A 23,651-nucleotide genomic window follows, 5' to 3' on the forward strand; every position below is an offset into this window, starting at 1 on the left:
ATGAATTTCACATCGCGCGTAATCTTATAAGCTCTCTCTCTCGGTTAGGAATGCGTTAACTTAAATATGTTACGCTATATAGCTTTGTCCAATTTAAGCCGCCCTTTGGAGCTAAAGAGAACTCTCTGTTATTCTATGTATACGTGTAAATAATTTATATAAATAAACGGGTATTGTTCCTTTTATAAATAAGTTGAAGTGTGCACTTCTTTTGGCCGCGTTGTCTCTCGGTCTGTCTCTATCCCGGACTCCTAGTGTTTACAAACGCGCACAATCGGAATAGCAGCCGAAGGTATCTGTATCAGCTTTAAAGGATACAGCAGTGTCAGTCGTGACGTAGGCATCACCGGTCTGGTGCCGATCCTCTGGTCACAGTAACCAATAACTCTATTTGCTACAAAATCACCCAGGCTAAACAAAATAACATGAGGCCGCTCGAACCAAAGTCTCCAGCGGTTATCTAATAACGTGGAAAATTTTTTCCTAATTGCATCGATTAAGAAAGGATATTGGACGATAGTTCAAAGGATCGAAACGGCTACCCTTATTGTATATCATTTTAAGGCAAAATATCCTATCAAATTGTAAACAAAAAATATCGATTTTAAAATATTTAAGTAAAAATAACTATAGTGAAAACATAAAAGAAACTAATGAACAATATTTAGCCATTGACCATGCAACTTCGACGTATGTTGACCAAAACACCACCATTTCTTGTTTTCAACGCGGAGGCTTCTCTTGTATCAGTTAGTTGGGCACGAGCTGCTATGCGATATCGCCCGGTGGTAGTGTGGCTTAATTGTCAAGTAATAGTAGTTGTATGCGTTTATGATTGACGTTACACGAAAAATAAAGCATTCTGGGAGGTCTTTCAAAGATGACTGGCCCTATTTTGCCGTTACACACATGGAGAAAACCCGGAAAAGTCCACCTGGCCAGCCCGTTCGGGCCAGTCGCGAACCCACGACCGAACTACCAGTGTTCAGGAACTGAACCGCTTCATCACTGGTTAGCCTCAACGCCAAGTTAGTCCCGAGTGCAACCAGCACACCTGGTAAAATTACGCAGGCGCCAACATCGGATCAGCGCTTTTGATTGCACTCAAAAGTTCTGAAAATTTATATGCCATAAACATGCGAATAAGATGTTTCACCTATTACACTATAAATACCAGTTTCAATGAAAGTCGAAATGCAATGGTGTTAAGTAAAAACAATAAATAATATTTATCTAAGGCAAAATATAAACTTTAAATCATGTCTATTGGTGATGTTGAAGAATAATTATTCGTAATTCCTCTAAAACAAATCATAATTTTTGTTACATTGTTAATTTTTGATAATTCTCTTATGAAATAATTCTGCAAATAAGCACATTGAAGCTAGAAGTAATCCAATAGAAAGCAATATCATTGGACTAATGATGTCAGCCAATTCTAATGCTTGGAATTCTGAATACTTCAGTAACTTTGTTGTTTCTGCGTAATCTTTTCTCTCGATAACTCCAGCTTCAAATAAACGTGTCACACTATAAAAGAAATAGATTTATAATTTTTTCGTCATAGAAAACGTCATACTGATAAACACGAAGTTATCTTACATCTTACTTAATTCCTTCTTGAACGGAAATCCTTTTCTTACAGCATAAGACTGTACAAATTGGGTCATTGCATCTGCAGAAACTATATATGCTTGTAGGTCATTTTTGATCACTTTTCTTATTCCATACTCACTATATATCAAAGCAAAACGTTCCTTTTTAACTCTTTCTCTTGATGTTGAGAAAGACAAGAAATTGTTGTAATGTGTCATGTGATCTTTGAATACCTTACCCCTTATACTTTTGGAATTCTGTGAATAATATATACAAAAAAACATATTAAAAGTAATACAAATATAATTGCAAAATTTGTTATTCGGGCTGACAATAATTAAAGATTTCCCATAAATATAATATATATATTTATCATAATTGGCTATATATATATACATATGTCGCAACCGGATGGTATTTACCGCTTTGCAAAAAGCATAGCCGTTTGATTAAACGGCTTCGTTTTGTTGTAAGGCTAATTATCGTCCAGCCATTTTACAAGGAAGCTAAACTAAATCCCGTCATATTAATTGACAATTCACGTTTTATAATACGGCTGGCCAATCAATTGATTAGCCGTATTGTAATGCGGCGTTACATAAACTGTCAGATTGTCATATTTTCTTCCGATTCATACCACTTGGGCGCTAAAGAGCGTATTCTTACCAATTTAGTATATTTATATATGTTACAGTAAAAACCCGTTTTTAGAGAAAACGCGTTTTAACTAGTTGAAACTAGTTTTTACTGGATGGCATTGTTATAACTCGTTTTTTCTAGTTAAAACTAGAATTTACTGTTGTACATGTTTTGATTTTTGATAAAACTAAAATGAAACATTAACTTTTTAACTTTTAACATTAGTTAAACCTAATTTTACCTACATAAATATGTTTGGGAGAAATAAATACACCTATCCCTCGTTTTACACGGTACTTCTTTTACACGTTTTTGCTTTTACACGGTTTAAAAAATAAATGTAGAAAATAAACTGGCTATGATCAAAAGGAACAATTTTTAACTCTAATCTACATCTATATTCCAATCCACCTTAATTATATGTTATAGTTGATATTTAGGATACTAGGTGACAGTTTTATTTTAATCCGTCAAATAGTAACCGATAAACCAATATAGGGTACTCCCCCATACGCATGAAGTTGCATTTATTGCACGTAGTTTTAAACCAGAAAATTTTAATTTTTCATATTTATAAGTAACAAACGATTACATTATTTTTAATTACATTTTTTACATTACATTACATTACTCAATTACATTACATTTTTATGAATCTTTCAGATTTTATTTTTTGTTCCTTTGTACTTTGTATTTAATTAATAAAAGAATATATATTTTTTTCTGCCTTTCAATATTTTTGTTTGATTTATGTACCTTTAAAAAATTGAAAAAAATTCATAATTAATAAACAACGAAATTATGCGTTTTTTGCATACTTTTCGATTTACACGGTTTTACATTCAAAAAGATACAAATTCGATTTACACGTTTTTCTCAGGAACCTATCTTCCGTGTAAATCGAGGGATAGGTGTAAAGTGATAATTGGAATTAAAACATTTGTATTATTTAATAGGATATTTATTGAAAATATTGGACACACGTCTGTGTTATTAACATCAATTAACCCTATGTCCCTAAAGGCATCGATCGATTGGTATTCTGGCTTTTTAAGAAAAACTTCGAGGGTACCGATTCATCGTTACTTTGGTAAATATCGATTTTTGTAAAATTTATTAACAACAGATATAATCTCGTTTGATACGAAGTGAAGAAAGTATAATAATTCATTGTATTAGTTGACAGCAGTATAAAATTTTGATTTCAAACAAATGTTTGATATAATGTGCGATAATTTCACAACGAATAAACATACATGCATAAGTGTTATATCGAATTGTACAAAACAATATTCTGCGTCTTTCTGGCTCAGTGCCAGCAAACAACTATGTAACTAGACAATGTTAATTTTCATAAAATATTACAAATTATCAAGTTTATGTGTCAGTTCTCATATATATTATTTATTTCTTTTTCTTATAAATTTTTCTAATAAAATGTATTGAAAAATATCGTATTTAAAACTAAAGATATTAATAAATGTAAGTGATTTTTTTCATATAGATATAATGATAATTTGATTGCCATAGGAGGGATCGCAAAATAAACGTAAACAAGATATCGGGGAAAAGCGTTAAAGCGATACGAAATTCATCATACACTATAGGAACGTGTTAGCTGAATTACCTTGGTCAAAACAGTTTTTACTAAGCCATTTTGTTAAAACCCGTTTTGTCTAGTTAAAACTAGTTTTAACTCAAATTCATTTTTGACTAGCAGTAAATTCTAGTTTTAACAATGACATCCAGTAAAAACTAGTTTCAACTAGTTAAACCGCGTTTTCACTAAAAACGGGTTTTTACTGTAACATATATATACACCAAAATTTTTGTACAGAATACGCAAACGACACAAAAAATGACAATGCAAAAACAAAATTTAGTTTAAAAACTTTTGAACTTTCGTTTGGGGTCAGTTTTCTTTACTGTGAAATACACAAAACTAAACACAGTAAGTAACAAAAATTAACCTAACAGTGACGTAATGATCTGGTGCTTTAGACATCAAAAATTAAGTCACCAAAAACAATGTAATTTATGTATTTTAACAAGGCAAGCAAAAAAAGCGATGTCCAATATCTCAATTATTTGCATCTTTTACACTGAAACCATGGGGACAGGGGTGTCCATCTATTGGAACACATTGCAGTCAAGTTGCCCTCTTCTTAACCCCGAGGGATTTCTAAGGTTTCATTTTATTTTTAAATTAATTATTCATTTTATCAGAAAAATCTTATTTTGCCGATAACAAAACTAAAATAAAAATATTTTTAATTAACCGAAAATTTAGCAGGTGCTGATTGGACGGTCGTGCACGGAAGTTCCACTGTATTTGATTAACGTGATTTTGACATACATGGTATCATCGAGGGATTAATTAACTGCGTTAATCAAGAAATACCCCTTATAAAATAATATACAGTAATTTTCTTCCACAATGTACTGTACGTACGATGCCCTTTTCTATAGTTTGTTTTTCCCTTATTTTATAGTCCGCAGAAGCCGGTGAATAACGCGCATATTGATGAACATTGATTTTATCAGTAATCATCCTCAGCAGATGGAATTTTTCTTGGAAACGAATAAATGCGTTTTTTTTTTTTTTTTTTTTGCTATTCTCTTTCCTGCTTTCTGTTGTGAAGCATCTTTTAGCAAAAGTTTCTGAACTAAATTCTTTCTTCAGAAATCCTTTTTTGCAACCTCTACATAGACGATATGCATGCGTATCCACTTACAGGTTAAAGCTATAGAATGATCTATATAAGAAAATAATAAATTCCGGCCGCCCTATACTTACCTCCATATAAGTCCATATAACAGTTTTTCCAATAATTCCACAGGAATATTCACCATTTTTCACAGCAATGGCTAGCTCATCGAAACTTTTTGGAACAGACTCGGTTAAAGGATACGACATGAAAGACATTAATGTTCCACTGTAACTACCCATTAACACTACAACTGATAACCACCATATTGACAAGAGCAATCTGGACTTGAATCTCTTCACATTGTTAAGATTTATTCCTAGATATAAGTATCATTTATCAATATGTATTATTAATATTGATTAATATATACTTGTGTTACAACAAGCAAAAGACGATTTACCTTGGTAAACAAAAGTGCAAAATAAATTCCAGAACACGCGGCTTCGTGACCACAATATTCCCACTTCGTCAGCCATGAAATCATGTTCGACTATTTTATGCAATACTAATCCAAATATGAATACCGTGGAGAGAATCGCAAACCACACCTACGAAGAGAATAGTTTCATCAAAATTAATCAATATAAATATTCACTTTTAAGTATAGAGTTGCCAACTTTCAGAGTTTCGAATTCCGAACAAATTTGCTTTACAGTTTCCATTCTGTAAACACTAATAGGGATTATGGTGGCTCGTCACGGATTCGATGAAGTCCATAATTAGATAGCTAGTTGTTCAGATACAAAACTCGACATATACAGTCAAACCTGTTTTTATGCGGGGGATAGAGACCGCATTAAAAAAACGCATAAAAAAAATCGCACGAAACTTCACGAGGGGCTATAAAAAATAGTTTTCGCAACACAATTAAAAAAATACTTTTTTATGCGGTGAATAGGGACCGCATAAAAAAAGTCTCACGTAGAAAATAACTCAAAACCGTACGAAATAGAATTTATTGACAACAGATGTCAGCACTTGACTGCATCGTCTGATCTATCGTCTGTTTTACATATTTTTGTCCAGGTGGTGTTTTGTTGACTTAAAAAGTAAATAATTTCATTTTTCGCATATTCATGCAATAATATTACTATAATAAGTGCATTTATGCTATAATAAGTTTATTTAGCTATGATAAGTCAACGTGAGACATGACGAATCGCATGAGACTAGTCGCCAACTATACCGAACAAATAAAAAATCGCACAAAAAAAACCGCACAAATTAAAAATTCGCATTAAAAAAATCGCACAAATAAAAATCGCACAAATAAAATCGCACATAAAAAGAGCGCATAAAAACAGGTTTGACTGTATAGGATTTTTTTCGAACCGCCTGATTTCATCCTAAACGATTTACAGTTGTAGCTCAGGCGATAACCAATTCGTCTTTTTTCCTAGACCGTGTGTGGAAAAACATTATTTTGGTATGCAAGAAAAAACCACTTCATACAAGTCAAGTTGGAAACATTTTTATTTTTCTTTCATATTTAACAGAGGGAAAGTATGGCGACCGTACAGAAATGACCTCCCTTTACTAATTTTTACATTTTTGTCTTAGGGCACCTTGGAACGTGAACAAATACAAAAACATGCGTGGGTTTTTTCTATACAGTACGTATGGATGTTAGTGTATACCGGGACGAGATTTTGTTCACCGTATTTAACGCTTAATAATTCCTGTGTTTTCGTCAAAAATTTCTAAAATTTTGCATGGAGATTTGTCTATAGAGGTATTGATGAATAAGTATTGGTTGTTAAAAGTCTACGCATTGGAAAGAGAAAATGGGTTATATTTATCGCACCTCGAGTACAGTTGGACAATTTTACTGGTTATTAGCATTTACAATTTTTTATAAATCACTTTTATACACTCAAAATTTAGCTATTTGACATTTTATATGAATTAAAACTAATAAAAAGTTTTTACTTTTTACTCATAAAACATCGTAACAGATGACGCAGTAATTTTCTTTCCCTGCGCGATCTTCAACGTTTATCTCGTAACCTATCTTGTATTTTTACACCTCTTGATTTGTAAGTTACTTTTTATTTTACATGTAATTTTATTTTTCGCGTATTTGTTTTTCCAAAGTGTATTTATGCTTTTCTCATTGTTGTTAAGTGTCTTTTTTATTATTGTTTTATTTTAATTGGGGAAGGCAATCAAATGTCGTAGTAACACTTCTTATTGAATGTTTAAAATAAATAAATAACTAAATAATTAGGAATATAATTAAAGACGACAACTTTTCATTAGCAAATAGAGAAAAGCTATAACAGAAAGACAGAAGTTTCCGTTCATTTTTTAATACATTTCCGATTAGATTTCGTTTTCTGATAAATTTTTTAAAACAACAAATGAAATTCCGAACAGTTGGCAACACTATCTAAATGGAAATAACATACTTTCACACCGAAAGGTTTTACTATGGAAATCCAATTCGGAATTTTTTCTGGACCCTTGACGACAAATACAATTGGCTGGAACATCAAAGGGGACGTAAATTCCATTGCGGCAAAATAGTCAGCGGTGAGGAATATACCAATGAAGGACAATATCAGCTTCCTAAATTTATAATAAAAAATCGTTTAATTGTATTCTATTTGATGAAATAAGATAATGCAATAGAAAGACAATAGAAGTAGTGCATGTTTCACAGGAAAACGTTCTATGGTAACCTGATGTCTATTCCGTTTTTTACATACTAAAAACACAATTCGGAAAACTCCATGTGCCAACCAATTATTAGTGTTTACCGAATTCTATCCACGTTGCCAATATTAGCTTATTACATTCAAAAGTGAAGAGTTTTGAAAAATTAGCTTCATCGATTGTCACTGGAAATAAAACTATTTGTCCAGTAAACTATTGCTATTCGGCTACAAGTTAGGAGAATATTTCTAATCACGAAATTAACCTTTTCCGTTTACAAATTAATAAGTCTTTAGAAGTGTAAAATCTTACGTGCACAGATTCCAAAAATACTAGTCAATCAACAACTTTATTTTACTCAAATACATTTTGGAAATTACAATATTTCTTTCCTTAGTGGGCTTTCTTTCAAGAACGCCAAACGAAATTATTGTAATTTTCGAAATGCATTTGGATAAAATAAAGTTGCTGATTGGTTGGTATTTTTCGAATCTGTGGATTTGATAATTCCTACCAAACAGCCGTGTTTGAATCGATTACGAATTGATATTTGAAAAACAGAATAAAAGTTAAATTATAGATTTAATTATATTTGATAATATAATAAAATATTTTTATTTGTTAAATTGAATATTGATATATATGATACATTATATGAAAATGGAATAAGAAAGTGGCACTTGTGGTACAGCCTTTGCTTATAGACAATCGGTGTATATGATGAGGGTGAATATGCAAAGATTTTTATTTTATTTCTAGTCATTTTGTAGGCTCTACAGCCTACATGCTTTGTACGCATGAAAATACAATAATAACTAGCTAGGAGTGTTGTTTTTTACATAAAATAATATTTCTGTTAATAGTAATACTTGTTAGAAAGCTGAACAAGCGAACTTCAACAAGAAAGTTCAAGAGATCTTATCTTTGACTTCGTTCTTGTGTAAAGTGATATTCACACTTTTGAATGCGATTGATTCCAGAATGTGTTGTTTAAAATGGATTGAATAACGACGCAGAAGCACGTGGTGCAATCGATACGTGCAGAACTCACAGACATTAAATTACAGATCGAACTTTACCAAAAATAATCTATTTTCCAAACAAGTAAAGTTTTTTCGTCATGTACGATCCGTAAATGAACATCCGCGCGATTTCGAAGTACCTAATATATCAAGTGCTTCTGTTGCAGAGGCACGGCGATGCCAAAATCACGTGAAAGCCATAACCGATAATCGTTTCTAATTCAAAGAGCGTTTTGCATAGTGACTTGAAAGAAGCTAACTAATGTATTTTAATGTCTTGCCAACTTATGCCATGTCACATATTTACATGAATGCATGTGTATAATCTTAATTTTACCTACCTTGTTTACCATTTTTGCCAGTAATCCTGTCCACGAACCGTTTTCACTTCGACGTCCAAAATCTTCGGGTATTGGTTTAACAATAGAATAACTACGTAAATGAAATTAATTAAATTTAATCTGTGTTTACTCATTTAACTAATGCCTTGTAAATTTATTATCATTATGATATTTACCGAAATTTTAATTTCTGTTGGACAGCTGTAAACACGTGAAAATAAAATCCACCCGTGATTTTCGTTTCCGTTTCGTCCAATCTCATATAATCCGGATTCTGTAATGTGTATCTCACGTTATAAAATCAGTAGAATCACTTATTAGAATAAAGTCGTCTTACCTGTAAACCAACAATTTTCCATACATAAGAATTATTCTTTTCTCCTGTAAAGTACTTTCTAAGAATTTGAGATATTTTAAAGAATGGCTGATATTATTTAAATTATTTAAAATAACAATATAATGGAAAGGTTGTCGATTTTCGATACTTCAAAGATCTAATATTAATACTCTATGAATCAGTGTGAAAAATCCATTAATGTCTCTTATAGGGTGTTCACTTCAACATTTATTTACGCCTTACAATGACTTTAGTTTTATTAGTAGCAATTGCGATGTTTACAGTAAATTTTTGAAACATTTGGGCAACTATAGATCCTAAGCGTTCTTTCATTTTCTTTCTGTTTTGTTAATTTTTAGTTTAATTAAGCCTTCTGCAGACACTCATGGTTTGTTTTGTCTTTTATCTGTCGTGTTTTGCTCTTACTCTTACTGTACGGAATTATTCAAGATGAATGCTAGCTTCTGTGACATTAAATTCCTATCAATCTTGAAATACAAACGTAATCAAGCCTAAAAACTTTTTGCAATATTTTCATTTCGATTAAAAATAACAGAAGTTTTATGCACGTTAGGGCATTATATGCAGAACTGATGAAAAAAGTCATCATTTCTCGTATCAGCAAAGACAGCAAAGATTGTTCGAGAAGTATACTTTGCATCTAGATAGTTATGGAATCATCTACCAAAGTTCACTAGTATAAAAATAGCAAATAAACTATGCGGGTTATTTGGCTACCCAGGAAGATTGAGAGAATTTTATTCAATGTGCTAATTCTAATACAGTCAAACCTCGATTATCGAACCACTCACTTTCCGAACAATTCGGTTCGCGAACAGAATTTTCACCTCAAGTTTGTCGCGGTTGCAGCACTCTGTTGATATTACAGTTAGATTTCAATGCGCATACTACTTCCGTTTTTCGTTACTCGCCGCAGTCGTATTTAATTAATAAAAACCGCCTGAATCGGCTTTCGTGTAATGTAAATGGCATTCAAGAATTCGTCTTAAATGTTGCTTAATTACGTCAAATCGAATAACAAAAATTTATTATATTATATACTGCATTCGTCAACATTTATAGCATAAAACAGAGCTATAAAACTAATAATAATAAAAAAAGGCTATATTTTGGTGTCAGGAACGAATTATGTTTAACAACAGAGTAATGACTGTAGGCTTAATTGTTTTTTTTTCGAAATTTTACTTTTCTGATTTGTAAAAAATGCAAATTCTTTTTCTATTTATTTCCGAATATGTTTGTGATAACGGCCATCACCCTGTGAGGCGGTTATTCCGGAGCCATGGTTCTCACACAAGTTTGAAGTTATATCGGAATATTTGCGATTAAAACGTGTATAAGGTTTTTCGGGTAGTCATGTTGTCAGTAATCAATAAACAAAGTTATTGCAGTGAAAAGTTAACGTATTCCAGGAGGTAAACTAAACTAATCCATTTTACACGATTGTTCTTCTGCAATAAGGAAATTTTCAGACATATATACAATATGCAAATTGAAAGTGCGAGTTTTATATATTTTGTTGAGGTACTCTGCAAATATCTTTGAAAAATTATCACCATGCATTCTGCCAATTAACAGAAAGCTGAAATAATGTCGTATAATGTACAAACACTTCGTAAGACTATTGTACTTTATGAGAAAACGAGACGAAATGCATGAAAAGCAGCTCAGATTGCACGGAAGCAATTTGATTGCACCAAGATCAATATCAACACGTTATAAACATATAAAATAGGAAAATAAACATGATTGTCTGTTAATTTATACTGATATTTTATCCTTTACAGTCAAAAGTTATTTGAACTAAATCCTAAAATAATTTTTTTCCGTTATCTTTGTACTGAATTAAATGATCGTAACCAGGCCGGCCGTAAGCGGGCGTACAAGGAGTGCACAGCACGCGGGCGGCACGTCCAGGGGGCGGCAAATTGGTATTGCTGGCAAGCTCAGCGTAGGTAGTCGTAGTTAACCCGGGTGAGGTCGCAAAGGTCAACAACTGATAGAGGTCGCTGCGGGTCACCTCGACCCGCATTTTAGATATTAATTTTTTTCTTAACAGTTCAACTTTTTTCACTTTTTTCTTTTAAATATTATTTTTCATTTTGTTTAGTAATTTAATAAATATATATGTTTACTTTGTAAGCCTTAGTTAATTATTTATTAACATTCGAATTTACATATTAAATTTTGGGGAAAATTTTTATAAGTATCTGAAAAAGTTTAACTATTTAAAAAAAACATGAAATAATTAGTGATGATAGAAGTTATTTTAATTATAGAAAAGGTATGCCACTTTATGATTTTAAAAAATTATATTTATTTTATTTACATTACATTAATAATACAAATTTACGCAGACGTCAAGGGTCGCTGCGGGTCACTATGACCCCAAAGAGCAATTATCTCTTAAAGCGTTCTGAAAAACTAAGTAACGGCGATATGTTCCGATAATAACAATAAATTTAGGAAGCTACTGTGAGTCACATCGGTAAAACTTAATTATTAACGATTCAGTTGATCATGAAATCGTGCGGGTCAGAATGGGTCATGCGACCCCTCCCGGGTTAAACAGGGGCGGCATAATCGGTATTGCACACGGGCGCTCAAACAGCTAGCGGCGCTGCTGATCGTAACGATGCTGAACTACCAAGTGATTTACACATTCGTTTCGAACAAATTAATCTATTTTTTCGGAAATCGGTGACTCTCAACTTATCTCGTGCCGCGGATCATTAAAATCTTCACAGCATGATGAACGGCGGATCACTAAGGACCTGTGCTCCATCATGTACCGGTTGAAAATCGCGACTGTAAACGGCAAAACTAATATGTTCTCCTATTCATTGCAATACCAAACACCGCTTAATTGATAGTTTTGAAAGTAATTGTTTTACTTATTTCTGTCTCTATGTTCTGAAATTTCACTATACAATCCCATTGCATTGGGACTGTAAATTATCTCTGAAAACGCCAATGAAAGATTCACAGATTCTTTGTGCTTAATGCTAAATTTTAAAATGATTCCATTAATCTTGGTAGTAAAAAAGTGAACATTTTACATATTAGTGCAGAATTACAATCCATCAGTACAAACATAAATCTAAAGTTCATTAATATCTAAAATTAATTAAACGTTTAAAGTAACAGATATAGAAATATCTCACCATGTTTTTCAGCAGACAACGAAGACATTCTTACAATTATCAAGAGCAAGGTAGTTGAAAAATATATTTCCATTGTCTCGGTTAGAGCCAACATATAAAGTCTGAAGAATGTCAGACTAGAAACTGCAGCAGATAAATAAAAATCAGGACAAATCTATTATACGTAACGTCACGAAAAGAAGTAATTACAGTAAAATCGATGTGGAATTTAATTTCGTTTTCATCCTGCATCAAATCAATGTTTAATTCACTTCTAATGTAGAGTTGAAAAAATCAGTTGAAAAAATCAAACCGTACTAAAACAACTCATTTCATTGTAAATTTAGACATCATTATTTTTATATTGCGGAAATTTAATACCCGTTCTGCACTTTAATTAATATACAGAGCACGAACGTAAAACATATTTCTCTTTATCTAACACACAGCGTTTCATTTTTCGTGCGTTGATTTGATGATACAAGGCAATGAAACACTTGACGGTGCGTTAATTACACATCACAATTCCTTTTACTGCAGCTATAAAGTGTATATAGTATTTTAATAATTACTTCAAACTGTTTATAAGGAAATGTACTTTGGAATAGTTAGTAATAAAAGTAATTTCTAACACACCGCCAAGTTTGCGTTTAAGAACCGAAATATTGTTTTATTAAAAATGGCATTGCCACAGATACTAAAACTGTATTCTATGAAAATTCTCGACACATTATTATGGCATTTTACTTCGGAACGATTACCCGACGTCCCCGATATTATGTATTTCCATAGCGAAATTATTACGAATGTAAAATTTAGTCTTTGAACGACGGTTTCATACTTAATGTGTTTCGTGTGCATTTGAAATAAATCGGTAATAATTTGAAAACGATTGATCTACGCGAGATTGACAACAGTTTCTGTGCCTGTAACGTTTACGGGTATGTTTTCGAAAATATCATTTTTTTTTATTTGGTGTGCATGGCGTTATAATTAGTTTTCTAATTGTCTACAATGTATTTATCTGGAAAAGGCCGTAAGCGTCGCATGTGGATTTCCATGGTGACAAAACAAATGGACAGATGAATTTAAAAATTATTGTTTAATATATCGATATTTCAAATTATTATTCGGAGGAAGCAACAAGGTTTAGTCATTCCAATAACACGTTGAAATCCTGTCCGTGAAAATCGCTATAATTAAGACGAATTAAATATTTTCAACAAATGAGAACTCATTTATTTACGATCGTATCGAATTGTATCGGGTTTGACAACAGATCTGTACCAGACATCAAAAGCGATTACATATACACCGACACTCGACTCTGTTACTGTACTCTTGTAAGGATGACAGATGTCAGCATTACTAACAGGATACATCTTCCTAAAATATTTTTAAATCCTTACATATTTTTCCGTAATTTATTGAATCGTATACACGAATACGTTTTGTGTCGTAATAACAGCAAGTCCAATTATCATCGTTACGCAGAATTTGTATATGATCGATTTCAGATCCGAAAGACAAAACAATGCAGGATTTTTGGCATAATTTCGTGGTAACGTCGAATAATAAGTACAACTTTGTAAAATATGGGCAAATCATGTCAGATGAAAATCGAGTTTTCCATTACAAATAACAGTTGTTTTGTCATTAACAGACAGTTGAGTGAATAAATGATTCGCAATTTAATAAAACTGAAATATTGATATTAAAACTCATCAACGTTTTTCAAGACAAATACACAGTAGAACTTGTACTTCAAACGATTTTAATTTCGAATGTTCCGAATTTAGAAGTGGGTAGTTCTGGTCAAAACCACTTCAGACTCGACACTACCAGAAACAGATCCACATCGGATGTCCCAGTTCCTGAACTACCTATGCATTCTTCATTTTGTACTTTTATAAATACGGCTTTTAACGAAACAGTGAAATGTTCGTCTGGATCTGAACATAGAACTAATTGACAATGTTCCACGACTTTTAAGTAATAATGAAATTAGTTTTGAGTGTTTTAAATTTATAAAGATATTTCAAAAATACTTTTATTAGAGTTATAAGTTATTAGCTTTAATTAGTAAACTAGCAGATAAGTGTGACATTCCTCACCCAGAAAGTAAGCAGGAAAGACGTTAAAATGAAAAATAAGTTATATTAATTGTTTAGTTTTTTTTAACTTACTCTTGTTATTGTTATCACGAAGTGTCAAAAAGATGAAATCGAAAAAAGTAAGGATTCAGATTTCGTAGCAGTTTATATTTTCATCAGAGCCCGAAAGAATATACAAAAAACAATTTTGTACAGATTCACCAGAAATTAAGAACAAAGACAAACATTCTATTATATTTATATAATTAAAACCGACGAGAAACAGTTAAGTCCAAAAGCAATTTCGACAGAACATAATAATTCCGTGCAACCGCGTAGACCAGAGATCAGCAAACGTTTTCTACGTAAGGGTCACACTTCAAACCTTTGTACTGACACGAGTCGCATAAAATTAAGAAGTGAAAAACAACAAAATGATGATAAATCATAATAATTTATTCATAATCTCTATAATTATTAATTAACATCTTAGTCACTGCTAGTTTTAAACTTGTATAGATGTAAGTCTGTTACTCGAACTCCATGAAATTTAATTCGTAAGTGAAAAAAGTTACCACATGACGACAATCTCATATTTTGTGCGAATTATTCGTACATTTTTAGTTTTTTAATAAAATATGAATTAGGATATATAGAAAGTGCTGTAATTCCAGTATACGAGGAAGTATACTGGAATTAAGTATACTCGTAGTAAGTTTCGATTCGTTAAGCCGTTCGTTCGTTCACTTCACGGCTTGACTCTAACGAGCCTTATGATAAATAAATAAAAAATAAAATAAACAAATTTCAAGATTATCCATTATCTGATATAGTTAAACATACTACTCATTAGTTTTATTGTACATTTAAAACAAGGTACAAAGTCCTGCCCCGCAGTGAGCATTACAGGAGCATATCCGTTACATAGTTTTACCGAGTTACAGTTTGCACTAATGAACAAAGCAAAAGGAAAAGAAAAATAAAAAAATAATAATAAAAATAAAAAATAATAAATAAATAAAATAAAATAAAACACAATGACAATAAAAGACCTGAACAAAATATGCAGCAGGATATAACAGATACTTATCAGCAGGAATATTTTCGCAAAAGTTCACAGTAAATACAATAATTGCGACAATAAGTGTTTAACAGCATTTATCCCGCGCAGAAAATTTGTAAGACAAAGATTTGAGAATCCCATGAGTCCATATATAATATGCGTACAAGTCAAAAACAAAGTTCACACAGCTAGTAATTGTAAGTATCAATTCCAACACTTTAAACCCAAAACAGAGGAAGATGATGAAGCTTACATATTTCTTACAGTCAGCAAACACAAATGTATATAGAGAAGCGATGATCTGCTTGTATCAGTTGGTGTGCTAATAAGCAAAGGTAGCATTATGAATTAAACAATTTGTGCTCTGTAAAGGATTCCATAAGACATTAAGATAAATGGTCAGCTGTCTTAAGATATAAGGCTTTTGCTTTAATGTAGAGTGGACACTCCTTATCCAGTGTGTTATGTTCATGTTTATCTAGGCAGCTCCTCAAACAATTCACACATTTAGGCTTTTCGTTTTTCTTTGTACATGTCTTAAACAAATGATCATCACCACAATGGCTACAAACTTTTTTCGGTAATGGGCAACTTGCTGCCAAATGTCCAAAAGCAAGACATTTGTAGCACTGTCGTACAGGGAAAAAATCATAAACATTGCGCGTTTTCCACTGACAGTTAAACATAAATAAAATTTAAATCCAGCTGAAACAATTACTGAATAGGAACTAATTATTAATACTCGATTCAAAAAAGGAAGTATTAAATGGCGCTGACCATCGATGCAAGGGTATACCTTAGCTTCAAGTATGTAGAAGACCGTAAAGACATCATTTCGTTCAATTATTTCTCTCATTATTGCAGATTTAAAACTTTTCGCCAGCCATGAAACGAGCTGCAAAAAAAAACAATTCTGTTTCCTAATTCATGAAAAATGTGAAATGCAGTATTTTCGCACATTTTTCGCACACCTTTTTTATCGTATGACGTTTTTATCAGAAAAATAACAGAGTATTACTGGCATAGAAATAAATGAATCATTTCATACTAATACTGTTTAGTGCTCAATTCCTCTATTCTCCGTTCGAATCTTATAAATATCAGTCGTTAATCGTTACTTGATCTATTCGATTTATTATAAATCCCTTGGACCTAAGAAAAATTAACTTTAATTTGAATGGTACGTAAACAAAAAATTTAATCGATTAAACGAAGTTTTTAAATTCATAACTAATAAAATTATTTAAGAGATTTTGTACATCTGTATATATAAATGGCAATGTTTGTTTGTTTGTTAGCTATACTCTCCAACACCGTTCGAAAAAGTATCTACGAAACACGGTAGTTACGTTCAAATATGTCTAACCTAGATAATGTCATGCCCCAAATGTCTATTTAATTTCGGTAAATCAATTAATATCTATTTTTATTTGGATAACTAATTTACATGTTGCGCCATCTATTGGCATAACATTTTAAAAAAATACTCAACTAAATATAATTCTTACAAAACATAATATATACTTTTAAAATTATTAATTTATTCCGTTTCAAATCGGACATTTGTATAGATTTAATATGTGTTTCCTGTCTATATGCCTTCCATACCTGGTCTCGTTCTTTATCTATCTCACTCCTTTTTCAAAATTATAGGACAGACAGACACATAGACAGATAGACAGGTATAGAGATTTATAGGTACACATTTTTTTTCAAATTGCAGCTTAATACTTTTTCTGTAAATGCAATGCTTACGAGAACATACCTCCCACGAAGTTTAAATTTTGGCAACAGATTCTATAAAAACTTTATTATCGCATAAACGCAATTATTATGGTATTTTGACAAAACTTTTTTATTTAATCAAGTTTTATACGAATAAATATAAAAATTCATTCATATAAAACTTGATTTTATGCCTTTTTGTCCTTAACTTAATAATTTCAACTTAAATCGTCAACTAGGACTTAAGTATTATTAGTACTTATTATACTGGATAACTAGTTCTGCAAATTAAGTAAACAAAGTGACGAAAACACAGACTTTATTTATCAACTGAACACATACAGAGTATCTTTGTGTTTCGGACCTGTTGGTCCCTCATCAGCAGGTATTCGTCAAACATGTTCTAAAAAACTCCAATTTAAAATTGTTAGAAACTAATTTAAAAACATAAAATTCTTTACAATAAAATTACTTTAAAACTTACAATCAGGGCCAGATTATCGAATAGGCAAAGTAGGCAAATGTCTAGGGCCCGTAGTCCGGAGGGGCCGGCTTCAGTGCAGAAGATTTCTCTGTTTAGATTTAGAAACTTGTATCGAAATTTGATAGGAGAGAAAATGCTGTATTTAACAATTCCTATTAAGCTCTGTCCGACTAGTCATTACCCAAAAAAAAAGAAAAAAAAAAAAAGGCCAACAGCCACCCGCGCGTCAGAAGTAATGTACTGTACGCTACGGGTTCTTTCTCGCCATCTACAAATATTCCTACAACCGCGTCTCGTGGTAGTACTGATGTATGGATGGTTATGATTTATTTTCTAAATCTACACCTATACGTCGCGACATCGCATATTCGATATAGCGTTCAAGTTGCTCGAGTGCGAAGATATTACAATTCAATAGTGTTTTATAAAAGAGTTAAAAAGTTATGGGTGACACCACGATATCCGCACCGGGTGTCACCCATACTAGCTACGCTAATGTCACTTTATATAAGATTTGTTTAGATGCAACTTATTTAAATGGGGCCCCAATTTAAATTTTATCTAGGGCCCGCTAGAGGCTTAATCCGGCGCTGCTTACAATTCTTGGGTTTTTAAATACATCGTCGAATCCGAATTTATTGAATGCGAAGAACAATAATTTAAATCCAAACATATTCCTGTTTTTAAACAATATAAATAATTAAATTGATGAAGATTGGTTTAACCTATACTAATAAACTCACATCATCAAGGTTTTTTTTTCCCTTGAACATCGTCCCCCCTTGAACATTTTTCCCTCTTTTTCGCAAAAGAAGGTCACAGTAAATACACTAATTCCGACAATAAGTGTTTAACAGCATTTATCCTGCCCATTTAATTAAATTTGTATGACAAAAATTTGAGAATCCCATGAATCCATATATAATATGCGTACAAGTCAAAAACAAAGTCCACACAGCTAGTAATTGTAAGTATCAATTCCAACACTTTAAACCAAAAACAGAGGTTTGTGTATTGACATTTGTGTATATTTAATATGGGTTTCCTGCTTATACGCCTTCCATACCTGGTCTCGTTCTTTCATCTATCTCACTCCTTTTTCAAGATTATAGGACAGACAGACACATAGACAGATAGACAGGTATAGAGATTTATAGGTACACATTTTTTTTCAAATTGCAGCTTAATACTTTTTCTGTAAATGCAATGCTTACGAGAACATACCTCCCACGAAGTTTAAATTTTGGCATCAGATTCTATAAAAACTTTATTATCGCATAAACACAATTATTATGGTATTTTTGACAAAACTTTTTTATTTAAACAAGTTTTATATGACTGAAATTTTATGCCTTTGTGTCCTTAACTTAATAATTTCAACTTAAATCGTCAACTAGGACTTAAGTATTATTAGTACTTATTATACTGGATAACTAGTTCTGCAAATTAAGTAAACAAAGTGACGAAAACACAGACTTTATTTATCAACTGAACACATACAGAGTATCTTTGTGTTTCGGACCTGTTGGTCCCTCATCAGCAGGTATTCGTCAAACATGTTCTAAAAAACTCCAATTTAAAATTGTTAGAAACTAATTTAAAAACATAAAATTCTTTACAATAAAATTACTTTAAAACTTACAATTCTTGGGTTTTTAAATACATCGTCGAATCCGAATTTATTGAATGCGAAGAACAATAATTTAAATCGAAACATATTCCTGTTTTTAAACAATATAAATAATTAAATTGATGAAGATTTGTTTAACCTATACTATTAAACTTACATCATTGAGTTTTCTTCTTCCCTTGAACATCGTCTTAACCCTATTTGATTTCTTCTCTCTCCCTCTATAGATGATGCTCTTCCATGATTGATGTACAGTAGAGCGTCGTTTATCCGAATCCTTTGGAGACTGGGGTTGTTCGGATAACCGATTATGTACGAAAAAATATATTAACCTATTTCACGTTGAAATTTTTCTCCGTTGCGTGTCGCTTCATGTTGAATTTTCTCGATTTTAAGCCAAACGAAAATTTTTATAATAATAATTGAGGCTATTGTATCGTTAAAAATTATTTTTTTACTTTGAACAAACAAAATAAATATATTGAAAAATATAAAAACAAAAATTATACTTTAGAAGTTAATCTAGTATCAAAAACGTTCGATTCAGCACGACACAGTCCGATCAGAAAGCTTTCGGTTAAACGGCGTTTTCGTGACCGGCATTCGGATAAACGACGCTCTACTGTATTTCTCTTCCGTGTTCGTACAATCGTTTTTTATAATTATTTTTCTCTTTTTTTCCTTATTTTTACTGTGTTAAAATTTATTTCACATCCTGTTAAATTACAATGTTCCGTTACATAATTCCCTTTGATTGCACGAATATGTTGTTTTAATCTTCTTTTTAGTTTTCTCTTTGTTTCTTTAATATATGTTTTCTTCTGGTTGCAACTACAATTAAATGAATATACCACATTTTTTCTTCTGTTATTTTATATTTTTGATCGTTTCCATAACAAAGATATTTTTAGTTGAACTTAAATTTTTCAGGTATTAAATTTACTTTATTCTTTATCACTTTTTTACAGGAACATACATTAGTTTTACAAACTTTTCCTCCATATCTATTAATTTCTTTGGTTGTTCTACTAGACGTGAAACTTTGGTATCACTAGACCTTATAAATATGCACCCTAGTAGCAAGGATGAGGCCGAAGTTTTCAACGGGAAAACGTGTACGTCTGACGTTGAGCGCCGCTTTCCTGAAAGCCTAGGAGTTTGACAATGGCATTTGAAATGTCGAACATGATTTCACTGACTTTCCAAATACCATTGTTAAACTCCTAGGCTATCAGGAAAGCGGCGCTCAACGTCGGACGTACAAGTTTTCCCGTTGAAAACTTCGGCCTCAAACCTAGCTAGTATTACAATAGAACATATTGAAAGCTCTTTAGTACGAATAAAAGCACCAGATTGATTAATTAAATTATTTTTAACAATGATCAACAACAATTCTGTCCAGTATGATAATAAATTCTTCACCCAAACGGATGGAATACCTATGGGAACTACGCAACAGAACATTGTAATTTAACAGAATGCAAAATAAATTTTAACACAGTATAAATAAGGGAAAAAGACAGAAATAATTATAAAAGGCAATTGTACGAACACAAAAGAGAAATACACCAATCTTGGAACAGCATCATGTATAGAGAGAGAGAGAGAGAGAGAGGGAAAGTATAAAAAAGGAAATCATGTAGGGTTAAGACAATGTTCAAGGGAAAGCGAAAACTCGATGATGTCAGTTTATTAGAAAAGGTTTAAACCAATCTTTATTAATTTAATTATTTATATTGTTTAAAAACAGAAATATGTTCGGATTTATAATATCGTTCTTTGCCTTTAATAAATTTAAGTTCGATGATGTATTTAAAAACCCAAGAATTGTAAATATAAATTACTTTTATTGTAGGGAATTTTATGTTTTTTAATAAGTTTCTAACAATATTAAATTGAAATTTTTAGAACATGTTGGACAAATACCTGCTGATGAGGGACCAACACGTCCTAAACACAAAGATATTCTGTATGTGTTCAGGTGATGAATAAAGACTGTGTCTTTCTGACTTTGTTTACTTAATTTGAAGAACCAGTTATTCAGTATAATAAGTCCTAGTAATAGTTAATAATTTCATCTTAAATTGTCAACTAGGACTTAAGTTTTATATGAAGTCTTTCGGACGTTAAGATAAGCAACTTTGATCACGTTTCAGGCCATCACAACATATCCAACACGGATCACTTTCAAATACTATAATATAATATAATAGAAGAATCAGAAGTACGAAATAATCTAATAATCGATTAATAATTAAGAGTTTAGTAGTGGGTTTGCACCTCGCCAGGATGGGCTGGCCACGTGGAATTCTCCGGGACGTTTCCAGGTCTGTAACACCTAAATACGTGCCATTTTACCCTTAAAAATATTTCTCGGAAGGCATTCCCTAGATAGATCACTCAAGTGTTGCGTTTCCGTAACTTAATAAACAAACTTACTACCAGCGCAATAAAACAGTCTTGCTACAGATATACAAATATACAGAATTTATTTCCAAACGACGCCAGCTTAACGGATTCAGAAAACTGCACAATGTCATACATTAGTTTTCTCGTTTGGCATGTGTTTGAAATCTGCATGAAAGAAATGAGGCTCTCAAAAATTTGCCTTATATTTTATGTGCACACCTTTGTTTACTTTGTTTGTATAGAAAAATTTTAGAAAGAATAAACAAAAAGACAGGGAAGCCGTAGTACAACACTGACGAATCAAGCGACGAGTTGCTTAACTTTTCCGGCAACATTGAAAACTGCGTATATGACGCCATTTAATACGGCATTTTATTAAAAAATGTTTTTCTATTAATAATTATTATAAAATGGCAAAAAGCTTAATATTGATGGCATGGATGGAATTTATTTTACAAAATTGGTAACCTAATAACGAGTGAAATCGTCAATAAGTCCGACCTTACTCGAGATATGATACATAACCTCTTTTATCTCTCTATCCCGTCAACATTTAACCTCAAAAATTTAATAGCATCAATTCTGCTAATACACAAGCTGCACTGCAAAATATTAAAAATTTTTCAACAAAATGCACAGGCACAGGTTATTAAACTTCAAACAGAATGAACAAAATTAAGCCATACACACTCGCACACAATTAAATACACAATTTGTGATTAAAATTGAAAAATGGAATATAACTTATCGAATGCTTTATAATACATTTGTTACAAAAGTATTGATACTGAATATGTTTGCAAAAATGTTCATTCGAAATTACAATATAAAACTGTTATAACGGAAGTATAAATAGAAATAAAATATAAATTATTTCTACGATATTGAACAGGACAGAACACCAGAATAGAGTATCCGACAGTGTATATGACAACTGTGTGAATAAAATTTGTAATTTTTATATATAATTAGTATTAATTATTCTATAAAGAATGTTAAACAAATATTTATTTTTTTCCTTGCAAGTGTTATTTTTCAATTATTCTTTTACAGAATAATTCTATAAATAAGCACATTAAAGCTACAACGAATCCAATCGAAAGCAACATCATTGGACTAATGATGTTAGCCAACTGTAGTGCTTGGAATTCTGAATATTTCAGCAGATTTGATGTTTCTGCATATTCTGCATAATCTTTTCTCTTTATAACTCCAGCTTCAAATAAACGCGTTACACTGTAAAAGAAATATATTTTAAATCATTTTGTCATAGAAAACATCATACAAGTAAACATAAAGGTTATCTTACGTCTTACTTAATTCCTTCTTAAATGGAAATCCCTTTCTTACAGCATAAGACACTATAAATGGGTTCATAGCATCTGCAGAAACTATATATGCTTGTGGGTCATTTTGCGTCAGTGTATTTGCGCGAAATGCACCCACAATTATAGCAAAACGTTTTTCCTTTACTTTTTCGCTTCCCATCGAGAAAGAAAAGATATGGTTGTGACGTAAAATATGATCTTTGAATATTTTATCCCTTCTATTGCTGGAACTCTTCAAATTATATGGCAGGAAAGAAAATAATTAAATTTATTAAAAGTTCTAAATAAAAAACTTCTAACGCTATGTGTGTATAATTAAACTTTTCCTATTCAGTGCACTCTGTAGCAGTAACAAATAATCGAATCCCCGAAAATAGATTTTAATATTCTTTTCATAATCTGAATAAGTGTTTTGCAAAACAATATAAAAATGAAAATTTTTCGCTAGCCGAGA

The 23,651-nt window shown here is 31.7% G+C and overlaps 1 protein-coding gene across 1 annotated transcript; it reads right to left on the bottom strand.

Moving 5' to 3' along the window:
• Positions 1-1,331: 1,331 nt before the first annotated feature.
• On the bottom strand, positions 1,332-23,357 carry LOC136979352 (glutamate receptor ionotropic, delta-2-like). The gene is made up of 9 exons (XM_067275294.1): positions 23,179-23,357; positions 22,955-23,105; positions 9,302-9,388; positions 9,141-9,238; positions 8,965-9,055; positions 5,347-5,494; positions 5,033-5,262; positions 1,603-1,853; positions 1,332-1,530 (listed from the first exon to the last, which is right to left on the bottom strand). The coding sequence occupies exons 1-9, from the start codon at positions 23,355-23,357 to the stop codon at positions 1,332-1,334; spliced, it is 1,434 nt and encodes a 477-aa protein (XP_067131395.1).
• Between the last annotated feature and the right edge of the window lie 294 nt (positions 23,358-23,651).

This window comes from Centruroides vittatus, unplaced genomic scaffold, assembly GCF_030686945.1.
Source record: "Centruroides vittatus isolate TY-2023 unplaced genomic scaffold, ASM3068694v2 contig_616, whole genome shotgun sequence".
Classification (NCBI taxonomy): domain Eukaryota; kingdom Metazoa; phylum Arthropoda; class Arachnida; order Scorpiones; family Buthidae; genus Centruroides; species Centruroides vittatus.

Excerpts from the sequence above, each read along its gene's own strand:
- LOC136979352 (XM_067275294.1), bottom strand. The coding sequence starts at position 23,357 with ATGGGAAGCGAAAAAGTAAAGGAAAAACGTTTTGCTATAATTGTGGGT. Across the intron at positions 9,389-22,954 it reads TGCTTTCGATTGGATTCGTT|CCATTCTTTAAAATATCTCA; the intron begins GTAGCTTTAATG and ends AAATAATATCAG. Across the intron at positions 1,531-1,602 it reads AAGAAGGAATTAAGTAAGAT|TGTGACACGTTTATTTGAAG; the intron begins GTAAGATAACTT and ends TTTCTTTTATAG.